Source organism: Corvus hawaiiensis, chromosome 2, assembly GCF_020740725.1.
Source record: "Corvus hawaiiensis isolate bCorHaw1 chromosome 2, bCorHaw1.pri.cur, whole genome shotgun sequence".
Classification (NCBI taxonomy): domain Eukaryota; kingdom Metazoa; phylum Chordata; class Aves; order Passeriformes; family Corvidae; genus Corvus; species Corvus hawaiiensis.
This window is the reverse complement of record NC_063214.1, coordinates 37,584,513-37,601,319: the sequence shown is the minus strand read 5'-3', so window position 1 is coordinate 37,601,319 and position 16,807 is coordinate 37,584,513. Positions and strand designations below refer to the sequence as shown.

General features: G+C 39.3%; 1 protein-coding gene across 29 annotated transcripts in view; it reads right to left on the bottom strand.

Annotated features, from left to right (window-relative positions):
* The window catches only part of DLG2 (discs large MAGUK scaffold protein 2), a 1,000,200-nt gene that overhangs the window by 316,420 nt on the left and 666,973 nt on the right, over positions 1-16,807 (bottom strand). For 28 of the 29 annotated variants that reach the window (XM_048294433.1, XM_048294432.1, XM_048294434.1 and 25 more), the window contains one exon: positions 11,010-11,134. In XM_048294433.1, coding sequence (XP_048150390.1) covers positions 11,010-11,134 — 125 coding nt within the window. Of the gene's footprint in view, positions 1-1,320; positions 1,654-11,009; positions 11,135-16,807 lie in introns of those variants that run through there. The other variant, XM_048294462.1, reaches the window with a different exon arrangement.

Here is a 16,807-nt window from a genome sequence, read left to right as displayed (position 1 = left end):
CAAACCCCACAGCTAAAATTTCTCATGTATCTACTTGATGGCTGAGCCAACACCAACACTACAAGAAGTGCCATTCTTTCTGTGCCTGATAAAAATCAGAGAGGTTAAAAATGTTTCACATACAAAACCCACGCAGAGTGAGAAGCAAAAGCCCACTGGGTCAGATGCCTCCCAGAAGAGCTGCATCTCCTTATGCACACTTTGAGCAAGGGGAGTAGTTACTAACTCATGGTAGCTCATCTCACAGGGTGTAGCTATATGGGCTTGAGGGAGGAGCAGCTGACACCCATTCAATTTACACACAGATTCAAGGATAAACTTCTAGAATAAAAGTCAAGTTTAAGTACATCTACAACAGAAGGACCTCTTCTTTCATCATTTATTTTCCTTTATCATAAACATCCTGAAAGCAGAATGATATCCTGTCACTTTATAATGATTTTGGAGATACAGATGTTCTAAATCATTTATAATGAAATGATTTTCTGTGCCATCAAGCTCTCAGTTATTGCTTGGCCAGAATAACTCAAGGCAAATTAACTCTCTTGCTAGGTAAGCCACACCTGTGGTAATTTTGTACAGCATTTATGATCTTACACTTCCCACATTATTCCTTTTAAAATGTCCTCTGCATAATTAGCATCCTCTTCAAACAGAGTTTGGGACTGCAATACACAAACATACGTCAAGGTAAAGCTGCTGGGTTGGAAATGAGCCAGACACACAAGTATAAAAGACAAATCAAAACAATTTTCCAAACATAGAAGACCATTTTGCACTTAGCAGACCTGATTCCCACCTTAACTTACTGGAAATGAAGTAGGACTTCACTAAAAGCAAAAGATTTGCAGCAGTGTGGCACAGACACAGGTGCAAGGAAACTCAGGCCAGCAGCTCGGCCAGGTAACACCTGCAGACGCTGCCCAGCTGGCAGCCACTGCCCAAATGCCCAGTCAGACACTGCCCAGCCAGCAGCCCCGGCCAGCCCACAGCTGTGTTTAAATGTCTATGTTCGATGGCGAGTTCATGGCAGAAATTGTTGGCTGAAGAAGCAGACAGGGAAGCACGGACAGGGCAGGAAGGGGAGGGGGCATGCAAAGGGTGGGCAGGATGCTGGGACTGGAAGGGGCTCCATAAACCTTCCCTTAAAAGGGTCAAACTTGCATCAAATTTTCTTTATTAACCTCTTGCAAGATCTATAGGAACTAATATTTACTTTTTCTATTCCTCTCTCCCAAAATATTCTCCCACCCTGCATTTCTTCTCCCTCTGTATTTCTCATCCAGCTCAATCCTCAGTTTTAGTATCCTTTGCTCTTACCACATTTTTCCATTCCTTCGTCCGTTCTCTAACTCCCAAGTTATCCTCAGTCTCTCTGTGTCTCGTCTCCTGCCACTGCCATGAACGATGCTTTCCTTCGGAAACTATTCCCACTAGCAACCGAGTGCTGGAACTCCCAGTGCATCCAGCCGCTGCTGCTGGCTCGGCTCGATCCGGGAAGCTCTGGCAGCCTCTAATGGTGGCCAGAAGGAAAACTGCTGCTCACAGGACAAGGAGTCATGTCTGCCCATCCACAGCTGAGGCCCAAGTGGAACAGTGGAGAGGTGAAGGATGAGCAGAAGGAGGTGTAGGTAGCTGTGGGGTGTTGTTAAGAGGAAGGGTTTGGGATAAAGGAAAGGGAAAGAAAACAAATCTCTGTAAAGCTTGGGATGAATGAGGGCATCAGGAAGCAGCCAAACTCCTCCCAGCTGCAGGGCTGCTTGGCAGGTACTGGAAAGTGCCCCAGGCCAGGCGCTGTAGGTGTGGTAGAGGGCAGGGACAGCTCCAGCTTTGCAGCCCCGACTTACCCTCGGAGCCCTCTCGTCCGTCTGTCCCCAGCACCATGGGGGCTGCGATGTCCAGAGCCCAGGGAACGGCAGCGGCCTGGGCCAGGCTGTGGCAAGTCCAGACAGGGGATAGCCAAGGTGCTGACTTGGGACCGAGGTGTGCTTTGCCTGCTGAAGGCACTGAACTGCTCAGCTGTTCCTCAGTCCAGGTTAAAATCCTCCCAGCTGATACCAGCACTGTCTGCAGCACGTTCAGGTTTGTGCAGGAAAACCAGTTACAACAGATAACCCAGAAGGCAATCCCAGGTTCAGGATTTTTACAAGTACTTTTCATCTGGGGCTCTCAAAGGGTTTTGCAAATATGAACTCGTTTTAGCTTCACAACAACCCCCATGAGGCAAAGATAATGATCACTGTATCCATTTTACAAATGGGGAAACTTGAGCACAAAAGAAGAAAAGTGTTGCCAAAGATCAGGCCAAGCAAGTTGAGCACAAAACGAAGCAGCACTGCCATACCTGCACTTGCACCGACAAGCAGAAAACCCTCCCTCCTGCTTTGGTGTGATTGGAATAGCTATTCCCAACATAGGTGCAGCCGTAAAACGAATGGAGGAGGAGAAAACACGTTGTTCAAGTTCAGTAAGAAACTCCACCAGCTGCAGAGCATCAGTACCATTAGGCTGCATACAACGCAGCTGCAACTCAGAGTAGAGTGCAAATGGGTGCCGCACAGAGGAAACCCCAAAGCCTGTTGTTTGTGTGGCTTCAATTCGGAGTAACACACAAGATGGCATGACATGAGCAGCACACCGAAACCAAGTATTCCTACATCTTGAAAGTTTGATATTAAAACTCACATATTGTGGGGAAATAAATTTCGAACCCCTGCTCTAACAGCTGCAGTAAAAGCGGAGTAAGGAGTGTAACAACAATGATGACGTAGTGTCCGGAAATATGGCTTGGCTAAAGTCTGACAGTCCAAATTGTTTATGCAAACCACAGCCAGAAGTTTAGATAGAGCATGAACTGTCTCACCATATACTAGTGGTTTTGGCTGTCAGAAACAAAAAGTTGACCAACTATTTTCTTAAATGTTTTAAAACCAGAACTTTGCTGCCTAAAAGGAACTTAGTTTTTTTTAATGGTCACTCAAGTCAGTTTCTTTTTTCATCTAAAATCTTATTTTCAGGTTTTGTGGAAATTGAAAGAAATGAAAAATTCAATAGTACCCCAAAGGGTTATTCCTGTTGAGTATAGGTAGAGATGTGAAGTATTTTTTCCTTGACTAGTACTAGACTCCACAGAAAGCTGATGATTTCTAAGGTATGCAACCACAGAAAGCTTCTTACTCCAGATAAATTGTCACTGAGCTATTTAAACCCATAACTGCAGTATCAGTGCAAATATGTTGATGAAATAACCACTTAGATTTAGCTGCATGGTGCTGTTCTGCTACTGCAGCACTCTGGGGTGACTGTAACTCAGGCAGGATGGGTAATAAAGGAACTCTTTGGACAGAGACCTGTTAACCAATTCAGTACCATGGCATGGAATCTCTAGTACAATGGGCATTATGTAAGCTAGAGTCCTAATATCATGCTAACTTGCTTAAGTGTTAGCCACAAGCAGTGGAATTCAATTAGTGGAAAAGAGCTCAGAAATGTACAGGGGAAGGTACTGATGCTTTGTGTTACAAAAGAAAACTTCTATAAAAATGTCCATCATCGATGTCTATAAAGCGGTTCCTAGAATTTATCAGTTCCAAATACCACAAGCCAGAGAGGTACCTTTCATTACTCATTAAATTCTATTCTCTTTGCCTGACAGTTCAGCTGTTAAAACATAATTTTACTTTCCTTGCATCTCATAAAAGAATTTTTACAGCCTACCACCTTATTTTCAAAATAGGAAAAGTGTAATATAAATAATGATAAATAAAACCGTATAAACCAACTCAGAGAGACAGTGGCATTCTGCAATACTGAACAAAGAATGCAAACTTCACACAGGAAAAAGAGAGAAAGAAGGATTCAGGCAACAGAGAACAAAATTAAGTGGTCAAATATTCCATTAATGATAAGACATATAAGTCGTTAACTTAAAACGTGAGCTGTGGTAAGACACATTCAACTTTGAAAATAATGTATGAAAATCAGATTTGGATTTTATGACCTGCCTTTTTTCCTGTAGATCACCCATGGTAATTATTTTTTTTCAATTCCTCAGTAGCTCAAAAAATGATACACACAGCTACACAGACAAACAGAGTTAATAAGATCAAACTTCCTAACACAAACCAGGACAGAGTGAACAGTCAATAACTCATGATCTAATTTATGATTGTCTGCAAAGCAAGCATGTTTTGCCTAGTGGAGTGAATGCCTCTTTATTAACTTACTGCTAAATTATGTACTGAACTAATAGCATTGTCAGAGGCCTGTAAACAGTGCAGATATGAATCAGTGTTTTGTGGCAGCACTGTAATTATAACAACATCCTGAACAAGCTGTGCCATTGCAACGTGCATAGACCTGGTACTGATAGGCTTAGCACAAGATCAGAAGTTAAAAAATAGGGACTTAGGCAGCTAATCACAGAACAGACACACTTCTGTTTTGATATATAGGCATGGTGGAATAAAGCCAGTTCCCAAGCTGTATTAGAGGCACATGACATACTTAGAAAGAACATGATCTCTCCTGGGAAGAGCTCTTCATGTTAATCTGAAAAGGCCCCATAGCATCATTCTCAATTCACTTTTTAGCAAGCAGTCTAGAGCGACAAATGGACACTAGTGGGCAACGACTGCATGCCTGCTGCTGCTGCTGGAAATATCTGGGCTTCAGACTTTTCCTCAGAGGCAAAGCACACCCTGTGGGGCAAAGACTGAAGGGGGTCTGTTATCTAACCAGCTCTCAGGTGGGGACTGACTTCTGCTTCCTCTCCTCCATTTCTTCTTTCCTTTGAGTTTCTCAAGTAAACTGCACACAATACCAATGTTTGTTAATTCCAGTTTTCAGGCTTTGAATTAATTGCGTGAAATCATAATTTTTCCTCTCCATTTCATTTTAGTGAAACACAGACTTATTTTTAAAATTTTGATCAGAACACAATCTTTACCTTTCTTTAAATTTTTTAAATTTTTTTATTTTTTATTCACAAATATCCATGAGAAAGGGTCTTCAGAGTTCCTCTCTTGCTACACATACCTAGCTAAATTTATAGTAAATTTATAATTTATAATTTTTAATTTTGACACATCGCAGCAGGTTAGTTGACAACTGAAGAGAACACCAATCTAATTTGTTTAAAGCCTTTGCTGGTAGGCATTTAACTGAAGCCTTTAAGGCACAGAAACATGAGAGAAGGCATCACTTCTATTCCAGGCTTTCTCCCCGATTTACTGGATGACTGAGGGCAAGTTATTGGTTCTTGTCTCCTGCCATTAGCACGTGTATAATGCTCCTTTCCTCACACCAAATCACTTTGAGAGCTGAGGGTGAGGGGGAAATCCAGTGGGGAAAACTGACAGGGTGATGCTAGAGCAACACGGCATGCCTAAAAAGTGCTGCAGCTTTACGATGCTAAACCTCCTAGCAACCAGTAATTAAAGAAAAGGAAAGATACATTAACCAAGGAAAGATGAACAATGCACAGCCTTAAGTACTTTTTAACCTGTGTTATTCACTAGCTGGGGGTACCAGCACTGTTTCTGATTAGTCTGCCAAAGCTAACTCTCAATCGATCTGATTTTCTCAACCTCTTTGAGTTCTCCTTACAAATGTCCACACTCTTAAGGACAAACAATTGATAGGTTCACAAATGGAAAGAGACTGGAAATCAGTTTCCTAGAAGAAAGAATGAATGAAACAGACACAGGTCTGGGCAGCTAACCAGGGCAATGTGCATCCTCCCAGGCACAACCAATTGCTTCCCTTGGACTCAACCCTTGCATCGATCTTTTCCCTCTTGAGCACACAGCTCGGGCTTAAATACCAAAATAACCTCTGGTACAACATTAACCCTTGAAATTCAATCTCAAGACTGTCCAAACCTGTCTCACAGTCCTGTGAATTAACTCATTCATATTCAGTCACATATGCAATAACTGATTTTTCTATCACAGGTTCAGTAAGATTCCTGTGACCAAGGGATTGGTACAAAACGTAAGATTTGAATTCTTGTTCTATACAAGATTCTTCTATTTACTTTTTTAGATCCCAAGACCTTTCAAAATTCTCATTTTCAAACTTGTCGTTTCAAGAAGGAAAAGTGCATTTTTCATAGCAATACATAAGGAACTCATATGACCCTCTCATTCCTGTAGAGCGAGTTTTGAGAAAACTATCTCTACCATAAAATCAAATTTCGACTGTGAGAAACTATAATCAGCAAGAGTGATTCTCGACTCAAAATAGTTTTGATTTATTATTGTTAAAAATGTATTAATATTTTGTGAGTCTGTGCTCTCTTAAACTTGATCATAACTGAAAGCTTTGCGTTGTTTTCTTAGTTGGTTTTTTTTCCCCCAATCAAGTTATGCCACTAAACTGTGCTTCTAGATCCATAAGCTAGTTCCATAAGCTCTTGTTCGCACAGAATGATGAATGGTTTAAATGTGTTGCCTTTTAGAAGCCAGAATTTCACTTATGATCAATAAGTCAACAGAAGTAACTACTGAATATTATATTGAACTTCTTTGTTTTATGTAGGCAATTGAAACACACACAGTATTGTTTTTCTCTGACACAAACTCAAATAAAAAAAGGCAGTGAGCCATAATTACTGGAATTCTCTTTCTTCCAGAGAGGAAAAGAAGTCTAAATTCAGAGCTTCTTTATTAAAAAGTAGATGTTTGCCCATGGACAACTGGCATTAATGAGATAGAAGCAGAAGTTTTTTATGCATCAAAAGTCTTAAAAGATCAAACTGTTGAGAGAAATTCTCCTTCAACTCAGTGGGAATGGTTGCTACTTTCAGAGGGTTTATATTCTCTGTCTATCACTGACTTGAAACTCAAATCTTCAGAAAGACATGGCAGGAAGCATTCAGAGAAAAAATAATGTTCATTTAGTTCTAAGGTTATTGTATTCAAATTTAGCTAGGTAATTAAATCTAAAATAGTTTTTTAAATTCTGCTGAATGATATGTTTTATATTATTTACTGAATATGAAATTATTTTCTATATATTATATGGACTTCATAAAAGATTCCACATTGCTTTATTTTGCAAGATGAGTAGTTATTGTACTGACCTAAATATCCTCTAAAATCTGACTTGTGTAGTGTGATGGTTCTTACACTAGTTCTACAAGTCAGGGCATTTCAGGGAGAGTAGTATGTAAACATATCAGTTATTACTTCCTTGAGGAAAGCACTGGAGGAGGTGCTGATCGCCTCTCTCTGATGACCAGCAACAGGACACGAGGAAAAGGAATGAAGCTGCTCTGGGGAAGTTCAGACTAGACACGAAGAAAAGATTCTCCACTTAGAGTGTGGTCCATCCCTTGAAGAGGCTCCCCAGCGAAACTGTTGTGGCACCACACCTGAGAGAGCTCAAGGAGCATCTGGACAATGCACTCAGTCACATGGTTTAGTTTTAGGTAGTCCTGAGATAAGCAGGGAGTTAGACTCAGTTATCCTTATAGGTCCCTTCCAGCTTGAGATACACTGTGGTCTGTGGTGCTCTGATTTTGAAAGTTCAGGAAGTCTCTGAAAAACGGGAATGTTTTATTAAAATGAGTGTAGTCTAAATTAATTGCTATTATGATAATTATTGCTATTTCTTAAGCAGAGATATGGGTCATAAAGTGATACAAACTTGCACTATGCATTGTACCTACTGTCAACAGAAGTACTGTTCTCCACTACAGGAAAACCCCAGGAACTTAAACACCTTTGTTTCAGTCTCACACACAGGTTTTATATACAAGAGTAATCTGCAGATTCAGAGAACAATTCAGGCTGGAAGGGACCTTTGGAGATCACCTAGTCCAATCTCCTGCCTAAAGCAGGACCCATTTGAAAGTTCAATCATATAGCTTAGGACTTTGTCCAGATGAATTCTGACCTTCCTGGAGAAGAGAGATTCCATAATCTCACAGAATCACCACTTACATTAAAGAGATCTTTTTCATCCTCAGACCCAACTGGAATTTTCCCTATTGCAACATGTGACTCCAGCCTCCAGCCCTTTCTTTGTGCATCTCTGCTCACCTCTGTGCTGGTCTTCAGTGCTGCCAGAGTACACTGCTGGCTCAGGCCAAATTAAAGAATCACAGTGTCATTAAGGTTGGAAAGCACCTCTTGAGATCCTGTTGTCAAACCCTCTCTGCTGAAGCAAGTTTACTAGAACATGTTGTCCAGGAACATGTTTAGTCAGGTTTTAAATATCTCCAAGGATGGACACTCCACAATCTGAGTTACCTGTTCCCAGTAGCCCTTACCATAAAAGAGTTTCCTGATGATAAAATGAAATTCCATGTGCTTGTTGTCCATTGTTTCTTGCCCTGTCAGTGGGCCCTACTGTTAATAGTCTGGCTTCTTTATCTTCATTCCCTCCCATCAGGTATTTATTACCTGATATTTATGTACTTATAACTATACATGTCCCACTGGAGAGTTATGCCTTCCCAGGTGCAGTAGGCTGTATTTGCTTTTGTGGGACTTACACAAAACTTCAGTTGACCTACTCCTCCCCTGTCAACCCATATATTTATGTAAAAGATTCCCAAGGGTCTGGAGCATGAAGTCAATTTCTTACAGGTCGCTTTCATAGTCTGGCTGTTTGAAGAACTTCACTCAGCTAAGTTAGATCAAAGGGACATCATGTAAAATGCAGTGGAAGTGATTTTACAGGCTTTTATGATTAAAAACAGACAGTAGATATAGAAGGCAGTTCATACAGTCCACACTGCTATATAATGTGGAGTATCTGCAGGCAGAGTTTGAGGCAAAAGCGGACATAAAAAGTAAATATTTTTTCAGTCCATAAACACCAATCTCTCATCCTCAGGTAATTAAAAATTCGGCTTTTGCTAGGAAACCTACATTACCACTATTCTTGGCAGATGTTACTGCATGTTGTTGAACTTTTGTTCCTATAGAGTGGCCCTAGATGATAAAATCTCTCTGTTGTGAAAAATTAATTATCGTGTAAATCAGCGAAAACTGCCCCAGGACATGCCCCTTCAGTGGCATATCAGCAATGACCACTGATAACTACATTTTCAGGTGTTCCTAAAAAGTGACAGGATCGTGTCTTTGTAGCAAAGTGAAACACACTTACCAGATAAAACAAGGAAAGGAGAAATCTTTCTAAAATCTCAGAGTAGGAAGAATGATCATGCCAAATATATGCTTAAAATACTATTTAAGTCTCAGTAATAAGATAACTATACTTGTACTGCTAAACTTTTATTACAAAACACAAAGTTTTCCAGGTCTAATCTAATAATGGATTAATGAATTACATTAGTATGCTACTTTTTGTGGGTTTAGAAGGTCTTTCCAAGGTGTTTACAATACAGACATAATCATGAGTTGAATTTACAGTAGTTATTTATTACAGTAGTTAATTAATACAGGGATGAGTCATGAAATACTTGATTTCTTACAAAGATAGCAAAATACTGCAATTGCTTCTATCTTCTTAATAGCTTAAACTAAAAAAGCTTTCAAATGTAACAAAAAATTCTACTAAAAAGATACCATTGTTTTTTGCAAAGAATTCTTTCTTCTTAGTAGAAAGGCAGCTTCAGGTTTAAGACCCCCCTATGTTGTTCATCCTGTCAAATTCTATAGCATGATTTCCAAATACTGCTGTTTCTTCATGCTGTGTTTTCCATGAAGCTCATCTGGCCCAGTGCAAACATTTACAGTACAGATTGATACAACTGGACTAGGCAAAGAAACTCCTTTTCATTTGAGTCACCAACGAAAATATAGGCTCTTTTATTCTTCTGTTCTATTTTAGACATTGACTTTAGGATGAAATAAATCACAGCCTAGAAATGCTTATGTTTTCCTCACTTTTAGGAGACTAGCTTAGGGGTAGATAGCTGCATTTTAGTCACAAAGTTACATTATATTAGTCCCACTCCTTTTATCTGTAATCGGTTAAAATGCAAATTCTTCAGGGACTGCCAACTACCATGATTCCTCATCACTACCATAGTAAAAAAAAAAAAGAATCATTTCAAAAATCAAGTTATTAATGTAGCATAAGAAATGCCCAAAACTTGCTCTTTAAACTGGCCACCTCCCCTTACTTTTAGCTTTGAACTAATGGAAAAGGCTTCAGGAAAAAAATGTTGCTACCATCTGGTACATTTTCTGAATTTTAAACCATCTGGTTTTGGCAAAGGCTCACACAGCCAATTTCAGTGCTGAGATCATGAAAGTATCAGAATTTTCTCCCAAGTCTCTCTAGTTAAATTGGCTTTTTGGAACATGAGCAGGCTGCACGACCGACAGAAAGGTGGCAGCCTCTGTGATAGACGGAAGCCTTTCAGCATTCAGCCCATTAGGGAAGGCAAGCATAAGCACTTCTGTGGTTCCTCTTGTTTAAGAGAGATGCTGGCTGCCATGTATTTGAGAACCCCATCATTGATTTGTATGTTCGTTTCAGAGGCTACAGCTACAGAGTACAGACTACTCTGGCGATGACTCAGAATATACAGCACAGCCATCCCATCCTCATGGAACAAAATAATGTTTGGAAACAGCAGTAAACACATCTCACTACTGCAGCCAAATAACAGGCAGCATCTACAAACAGCTGTGATTATTTAGCAATGGCTTTGTAGTTTGGGATGTCTTGACAGCCTAATGTGTAAGACCAATGTGTAGTTCTTCAGCCATGAACACACAAAGGCCAGGCAGAGACTTGCGTGCTGATATTCAGGTTTCCTCCTCTTGCTCCCATCTTGCCTTTTGCACTAAAGGAAATACCTGGTACTAAGAGGTGGGACCATCAAATGCCCCATTTTACAGGATTTAACTACCCTTATTCAGTTGCTCTAAGCTCCTTGACTCAGCTCTCTTAGCAGAAAGAGACTCCAGTCATGTCATTTACTTCCCCTGACCCCATGAAAGATCCAGTTGGCATGTCGCTCCCAGAGAACAATTATAATAATTATGCATTTTGTTTCCAAACACACATAATAAGTTTGTTTTTACCTGAGTCTTCCATCCTCTGCTGCAGCTCCTCCTGGTATAATCTTAGTAATGAATATCCCAGGATCATCCCCAATGTGTGGGTTATCTGTTCCTCCAGCAATACTGAACCCCAGGCCGGAATTTCCCTGGAAAAATAATAAAAAGTAAATCCATCACCCAGATGCTAGGTTTCTACAGAAATCGTTTGCAGTGCATAAGCAAAGTATCCTTGCTTCTTAAAGAAAGCACTTTTTTTGGCAACCCCATACATGAAGGCAGGTGACTCAGTCAGAAAAAATTAGTTGTCAGTTAAAGAACAGAGGCTGTGAACAGAAAGATTTCCTGGAGTTAGTGACAGAGTTAATGGATACTCCTACAGAAACAGGATTTGACCTAAATTTGTTTTCAAAAGCAGTCACATAAATTAGCATCAGACCAGCAATATTAATTCATCCAAGTCAATGAGAGCTAGAGGCTAAAAACATTTCAGAGCTTTGAAAAAACACTTTCAAAATCACTGTCATTTATAAACAGAAATAGAGAAAAACATTTAACTCTGAAGTATTTTACTACACTAGTTTCTGCTGAAAAGTTACCATTGCTCAGATTGACATGCTTTAAAAAACAAACCAAAAATAATCCCCAAAACAAGACTATTTCAATCATCCTACTGATTTGCTAGAACAAAATGTTTGAAAGATGTAAGACTCCACTCAATAATTTCACTTATCGCTTCTACTATTTGTGAGAATATTATGAAAGAGAAATAGATATATACACACATACATACACTGGCAAATTAAGTCACTGTTTTTCACACACATTTCAAAACCACAATTCTAATTCTTTTTCGGAAGTATATATTGGTTATACTTTTCTATATAAGTCATCCTTAAATACATGCTATTTCTCTTTTTTTCTGTGTGAATTAACTTCTCTTTTAAGGGATTCTTTCTTATTTATAGAAACGTAAATGCAGGTTTAAGAACCCCTTATGTGTAGGGGATGTCGTAAAATTCAATGCAATACTTGATTCTTTAAAGCCCTCTCAGCCAAAAGTATTTTTTAGTTAGGTATTTAGACTTACCACAATGATATAACTACACATATATTGCAGAATATGTACACTACTGCAATCATATTTAGGGCACTAAAATACTTTTCTTTCACCAAATTCTCAGAATATTGGGAGTTTGTTTCTTTTACTGCTGCTTGTGGTCATGTTCTAGTTTGAAATGTTACTAATAAAAATGGCACCTCCATCCTTTTTTTTTTTTGAATAATTTAAATCAAATGTCAATTCTGCATTTTTCAACTATACTTCAATGCATTCACTGTAATGCATTTTGTGTGTGAAAGCCTATGTGTTGCTTGCCTGCAGCATGTCAAATTCTGAATTCTGTTACCAGTATTCTGTATTCACAAGAGATACAGTTCTCATTACTCAAGTACGCATGTACATGCAATGTGCAGCTCTGCTATCAGCATATAATTGTGAACTAATTTATAATCCAAGGAAATGGATTTAGGACTGCACATATCTTAATGCTTCTCAGCTAGCTGTAATATGGAAATCATTATAGTACTGAAACACTCTGTATATATTTTCTGTACAGTTAGCAAACACCTCCAGGCCAGCATTATAAATCTTTGATTTAATCTCCCATTCATCATTAGGATCATCTCAGATTCAGGTTATTCTCCCAATATTTTAACACATGCCTAATTAGACAGCACATTTTACAGTAACATGCACTCTCTAAATACTTTATTTTCCTGAAATCCTTTTTATATGTCATATGATTAATTAAGCTAACTGTCCAACAGGAAAGAAAAAAAGACTACTTATACATACTTCAGGAAGCCTGGAACAAAAACCCTAAAACATTAGTAAAACCAAGGGCAAATTTCTAGAAATCTTGAGTAATATTTGATTTCCAAGCAAAAGAACCCCAACAAACCTCTAAAAATAAAATTCAAAGAGATGTAAAAAATATGCAGAGATCCACGTGTCTGAAGTAAGGGTAGATTTCCAAATCCCCAAAACCTACTTTTGATAGGGAAATGGAAAGAGCAGGGTAACAAGGACAAATCTGGGCATAATTATTAGCACAAAACATGAACAGCTATATAATAATAAAAAATGTGCCTGAAGAGCTTTAAAAAATTATCAAAGCTTGCCTGTAACGCGGGGTGTGCTTAGTTGTTACAGTCAATCACATAAAATGCATTAGATTTTTTAGGAGGAAATAATGTCTTCACTCTTTCCCTCCTACCATATCTTTTTCCATTAACATTTTAGACCTAAAAAATGCTACAGCAATGCTGGCTGTAAGCAGTGATGGGGTAACACTGCTACACACATCTCGGGAGAATTAGTGCTATCCTTGACATTTAGCCATAAATGTGCATCTGTTATACTGCAAGACTCTTCTGATTCTGCCCCTTAGGAGCAACCTTTTAAAAGAACAGGGTAGCACTCCTCACTGGCACTTCTGTATCCAGAAAATTTCAAGCAATTATTCTGGCTGCAGTCCTCAACTTGATCAACAGGATCTACAAGCTGTCAGGCACGAGCTGCCTCGGCAAATACGTACATCCCTGCAAGGCTTTCCTGCACCCGAAACTCGCCACAGAAGTTAAGAGCAATTACATTTTTTTTCCCCCCACTATGGTTTATGAAGGGTTTGTCTTGCCTACATGGAAAAATCTTTTGTCTTTGTACCTCAGATCAAGGCCAACCAGGCTAAAAGCATAGCTATGATCACTCATGGCTTTTTGAGAGCCTTGGGTTGAAAAATATTGCAATAGGAACATTCTGATTAAAAGCTACTTTATTTCAGTTCTGAGCAGCAATACTGATGTGCAGATCTTTCTCCTCTTCCCTCACACTTCTCTCCATTCTCTACATTTAGTGTGCAGGTTCACCAGTATACTGTTGCTGTACTAGAACTCATTGCCATTGTCAAGCTGTAATTCCAAGTTCCAAATAAGTACTGTTTAATGCTGCAATGCTTCCCAAACAATTCTACAAGGGTTGGTTCCCCACCCTTTAGTTTTTGCACCTCCTTTGTCCCCATTCCAGAAAAAAAACGCGCGGTAATTATCTTCACAGCTTTTCTTGGCGTATCTGTCTCCCTCCCATTTCGTGTTAACCAATGAAAATGCCATCCCGCAGCCCGAAACAACAACTGAACCATCACTTAGCCACGACATTTTCCAAGGTGGAACATTCATGCTTTCTCTCATGCTGATTCATGTTTGGGAGTGGTTCCCCATAAATACCTGTCAAGTTTATTCCCAGTACTCTTTCTACTCCAAGCTTTACATCTCTTGGATGCTAACAAAGCAAGTTAACTATGAACTCAGAGGCCTGGTGACAATGCAGATAAATACTTAATGAGAATTAATAGCAACTTATACAGAGGAGATAAAGTCTTCCTCTTTTAGAATACTCCATTGATACTTTTTAATTGAGATTCATATTTAGGCCTAAATATGCTTGCCTGTTTTATTTCAGGATCCTTCAGCAGAAAAAATCCCAACACACAGGGGACAAAAGAAGTTTGAACAAGCCTCAGACCCATAAACTTTTAATGGTATTGCTCAAACATCACTATCAGCATGTCCAAATATACATTTATATTTATATAAGGCTCATATCCAAATAATTTTGTGTTCAATTCTTATTAGCTAAATTATCTCTTGACCTAAATCTTCCCATCTCTTTGTCCAAGCTCTCAATTTCTAATACCATAAAAACCTCATATAATTAGTTACTGACTATACAAGGAAGATTTGCATAAAATTGCACAGCAATAGATGGATGAATGTACTTTTTAATTGCTAGTTTAGCTTCTTACTACCTTCCCGGCCTTCTGTTGCAAGGCTCCAGTCATGCACACAGCCTGACAAAAGGCTTAGCATAGCACAACATGCCCACTTTGGCTTAAAAAAAAATTGCCTGAGTTTCTTCCTATTCATGCTGGATATCTCATGCTTCCCAGGGATTTACCACCAAGCTCAAATTTGTCTCTTGGCTCAGCTTTACTTTTCAAACATGGAAAATTAGGTCAAACTACCACATCAAAACAATTTCTCGCAGCCCAGCCCCTGAGGCCGCCTTCCTGCTCTTCTATGAAGGCAAGGTCAGCACTTTGTCTTGAGGTTTATTACACCTGCCTGCCTCCTTTATGACTTTCTCAAATAGGGCTTTGCACAGCACAAGGACCATCTGAACTCTTTACAGCTCAGCCTGAGCAGAGAAGAGGCCTGGCTATATTTCTTTTGGCCCTGGGGTGGCAGAGAACCTCCGACAGCAATGCAGCACGACTGCAGATGAGTGGCATTACACCTTCTCCCCATACTGAAACACAACACTCGGGGTCAGAATAAGACGACAGATGATTAACATGCTAGGTAAAGAAAATAAAACTTGCAAGTTGTGGACAGTTTGAATCTCTTCCCTCAAGACTGTTACACTCCTAAATAAGGATCACAAAAATGAGTAAGAACCCCCAGCAGGTATTGGTTTTGGGTAGCCAGAAGGCCTTGAGACCTATCCTTCTTCTTGCTTAGCCTTCCATTTTGTGTTCTTCTCTTTACACACCTCTGCAAGCAGCCATATATCAAGCTCCAATTTCATAAGGCTGCAGCATTTTTGTCAGAGAGTAATTGTCAGAAGTGCTTCACATTGACTTCTGTAGGAACAGAGTTTAGCTGACACCAATAGCTACTGAAGTTATTTTCCCATGACAGGAGAGCTCTCCATGGATGATAGCCTTCCCTACACTTCTACAAATTATTTCGCCCTTATTGTGTCTCATTTGTCTCTTTTTTCCTGCTCAAGGACTGCATTTGCCTTAGAACAAAGTTTGATTATGAATGATGTAAAGGCATTCAGTCTTTAACAAAATCATGGAAGAATGTAAGTCCAAGAAGCAGAAATGAGATCAGAAATGCATATCAAGAGCAGACTGAGTACTTCCCTTAAAAAGGGCCAAGTGATTTACATTTTACCATATTAAACAGGCTTACCACAATCACATGGAAATTGTTCTCCCTTTTAATTTCTTTTTAATTTTAATCAATAAGGTGACAGCAGAAGTCACATAGATGCTTTTTGAGTGAGTTAATTACTTCAGTGCTCCTAAAATAACTTCTTCTGAAGTGACATGATTTTGAAAGTCTCTAGCATTCAAGTAAGGAAAAAAAAATAAAGTTGAACATCACAGAATTCACTTAACTATTGCTGCAACCTCACCCTGACACCACAGCATATCAGGAAGCCTGTTTCAGAGCCCATCAGTTAGCGAAAAGTCTAAGACAGAAGGAGTAATTATATCTCCCAAAATGTTTCCTAGAGCCTGAAAGCTGTTTCAGGTGACAACATATACTCCCAAAGTCTCTATTACTGATACGATCTTTGTGTTTAATTTTTCCCCCCCCACTGGGTTTAAGGAATTTTTTTTTTCCTGTAGACTTCCTACTTCTACTCTGGTAGAAGTAGGAACTCTGTGAACTCTGGTGTTCCCAGCCAGATTTGTGGAATGCTTTTCTCCCTCACATCTTTTACAGATGACATTAAAAGTATGAATTGCTGCCTAAACTTGCAGGCTTGGTCAGAGCAAGTTTAGTCAAGAGAATGCTCACAGAATGAGAGCTGACTCATTCCTAGATTCCTAAAGACATGCTATATTTTTTTATTGTCTTCCATTGCTACAATTGTCAAAGACATTATCAACTTTGTTTCTGGCGCTCCTTAAAAAGTTGCCTGTTGCATTTTACAATGGGAATTATCCTTCAGCTTTTTAAGAGCA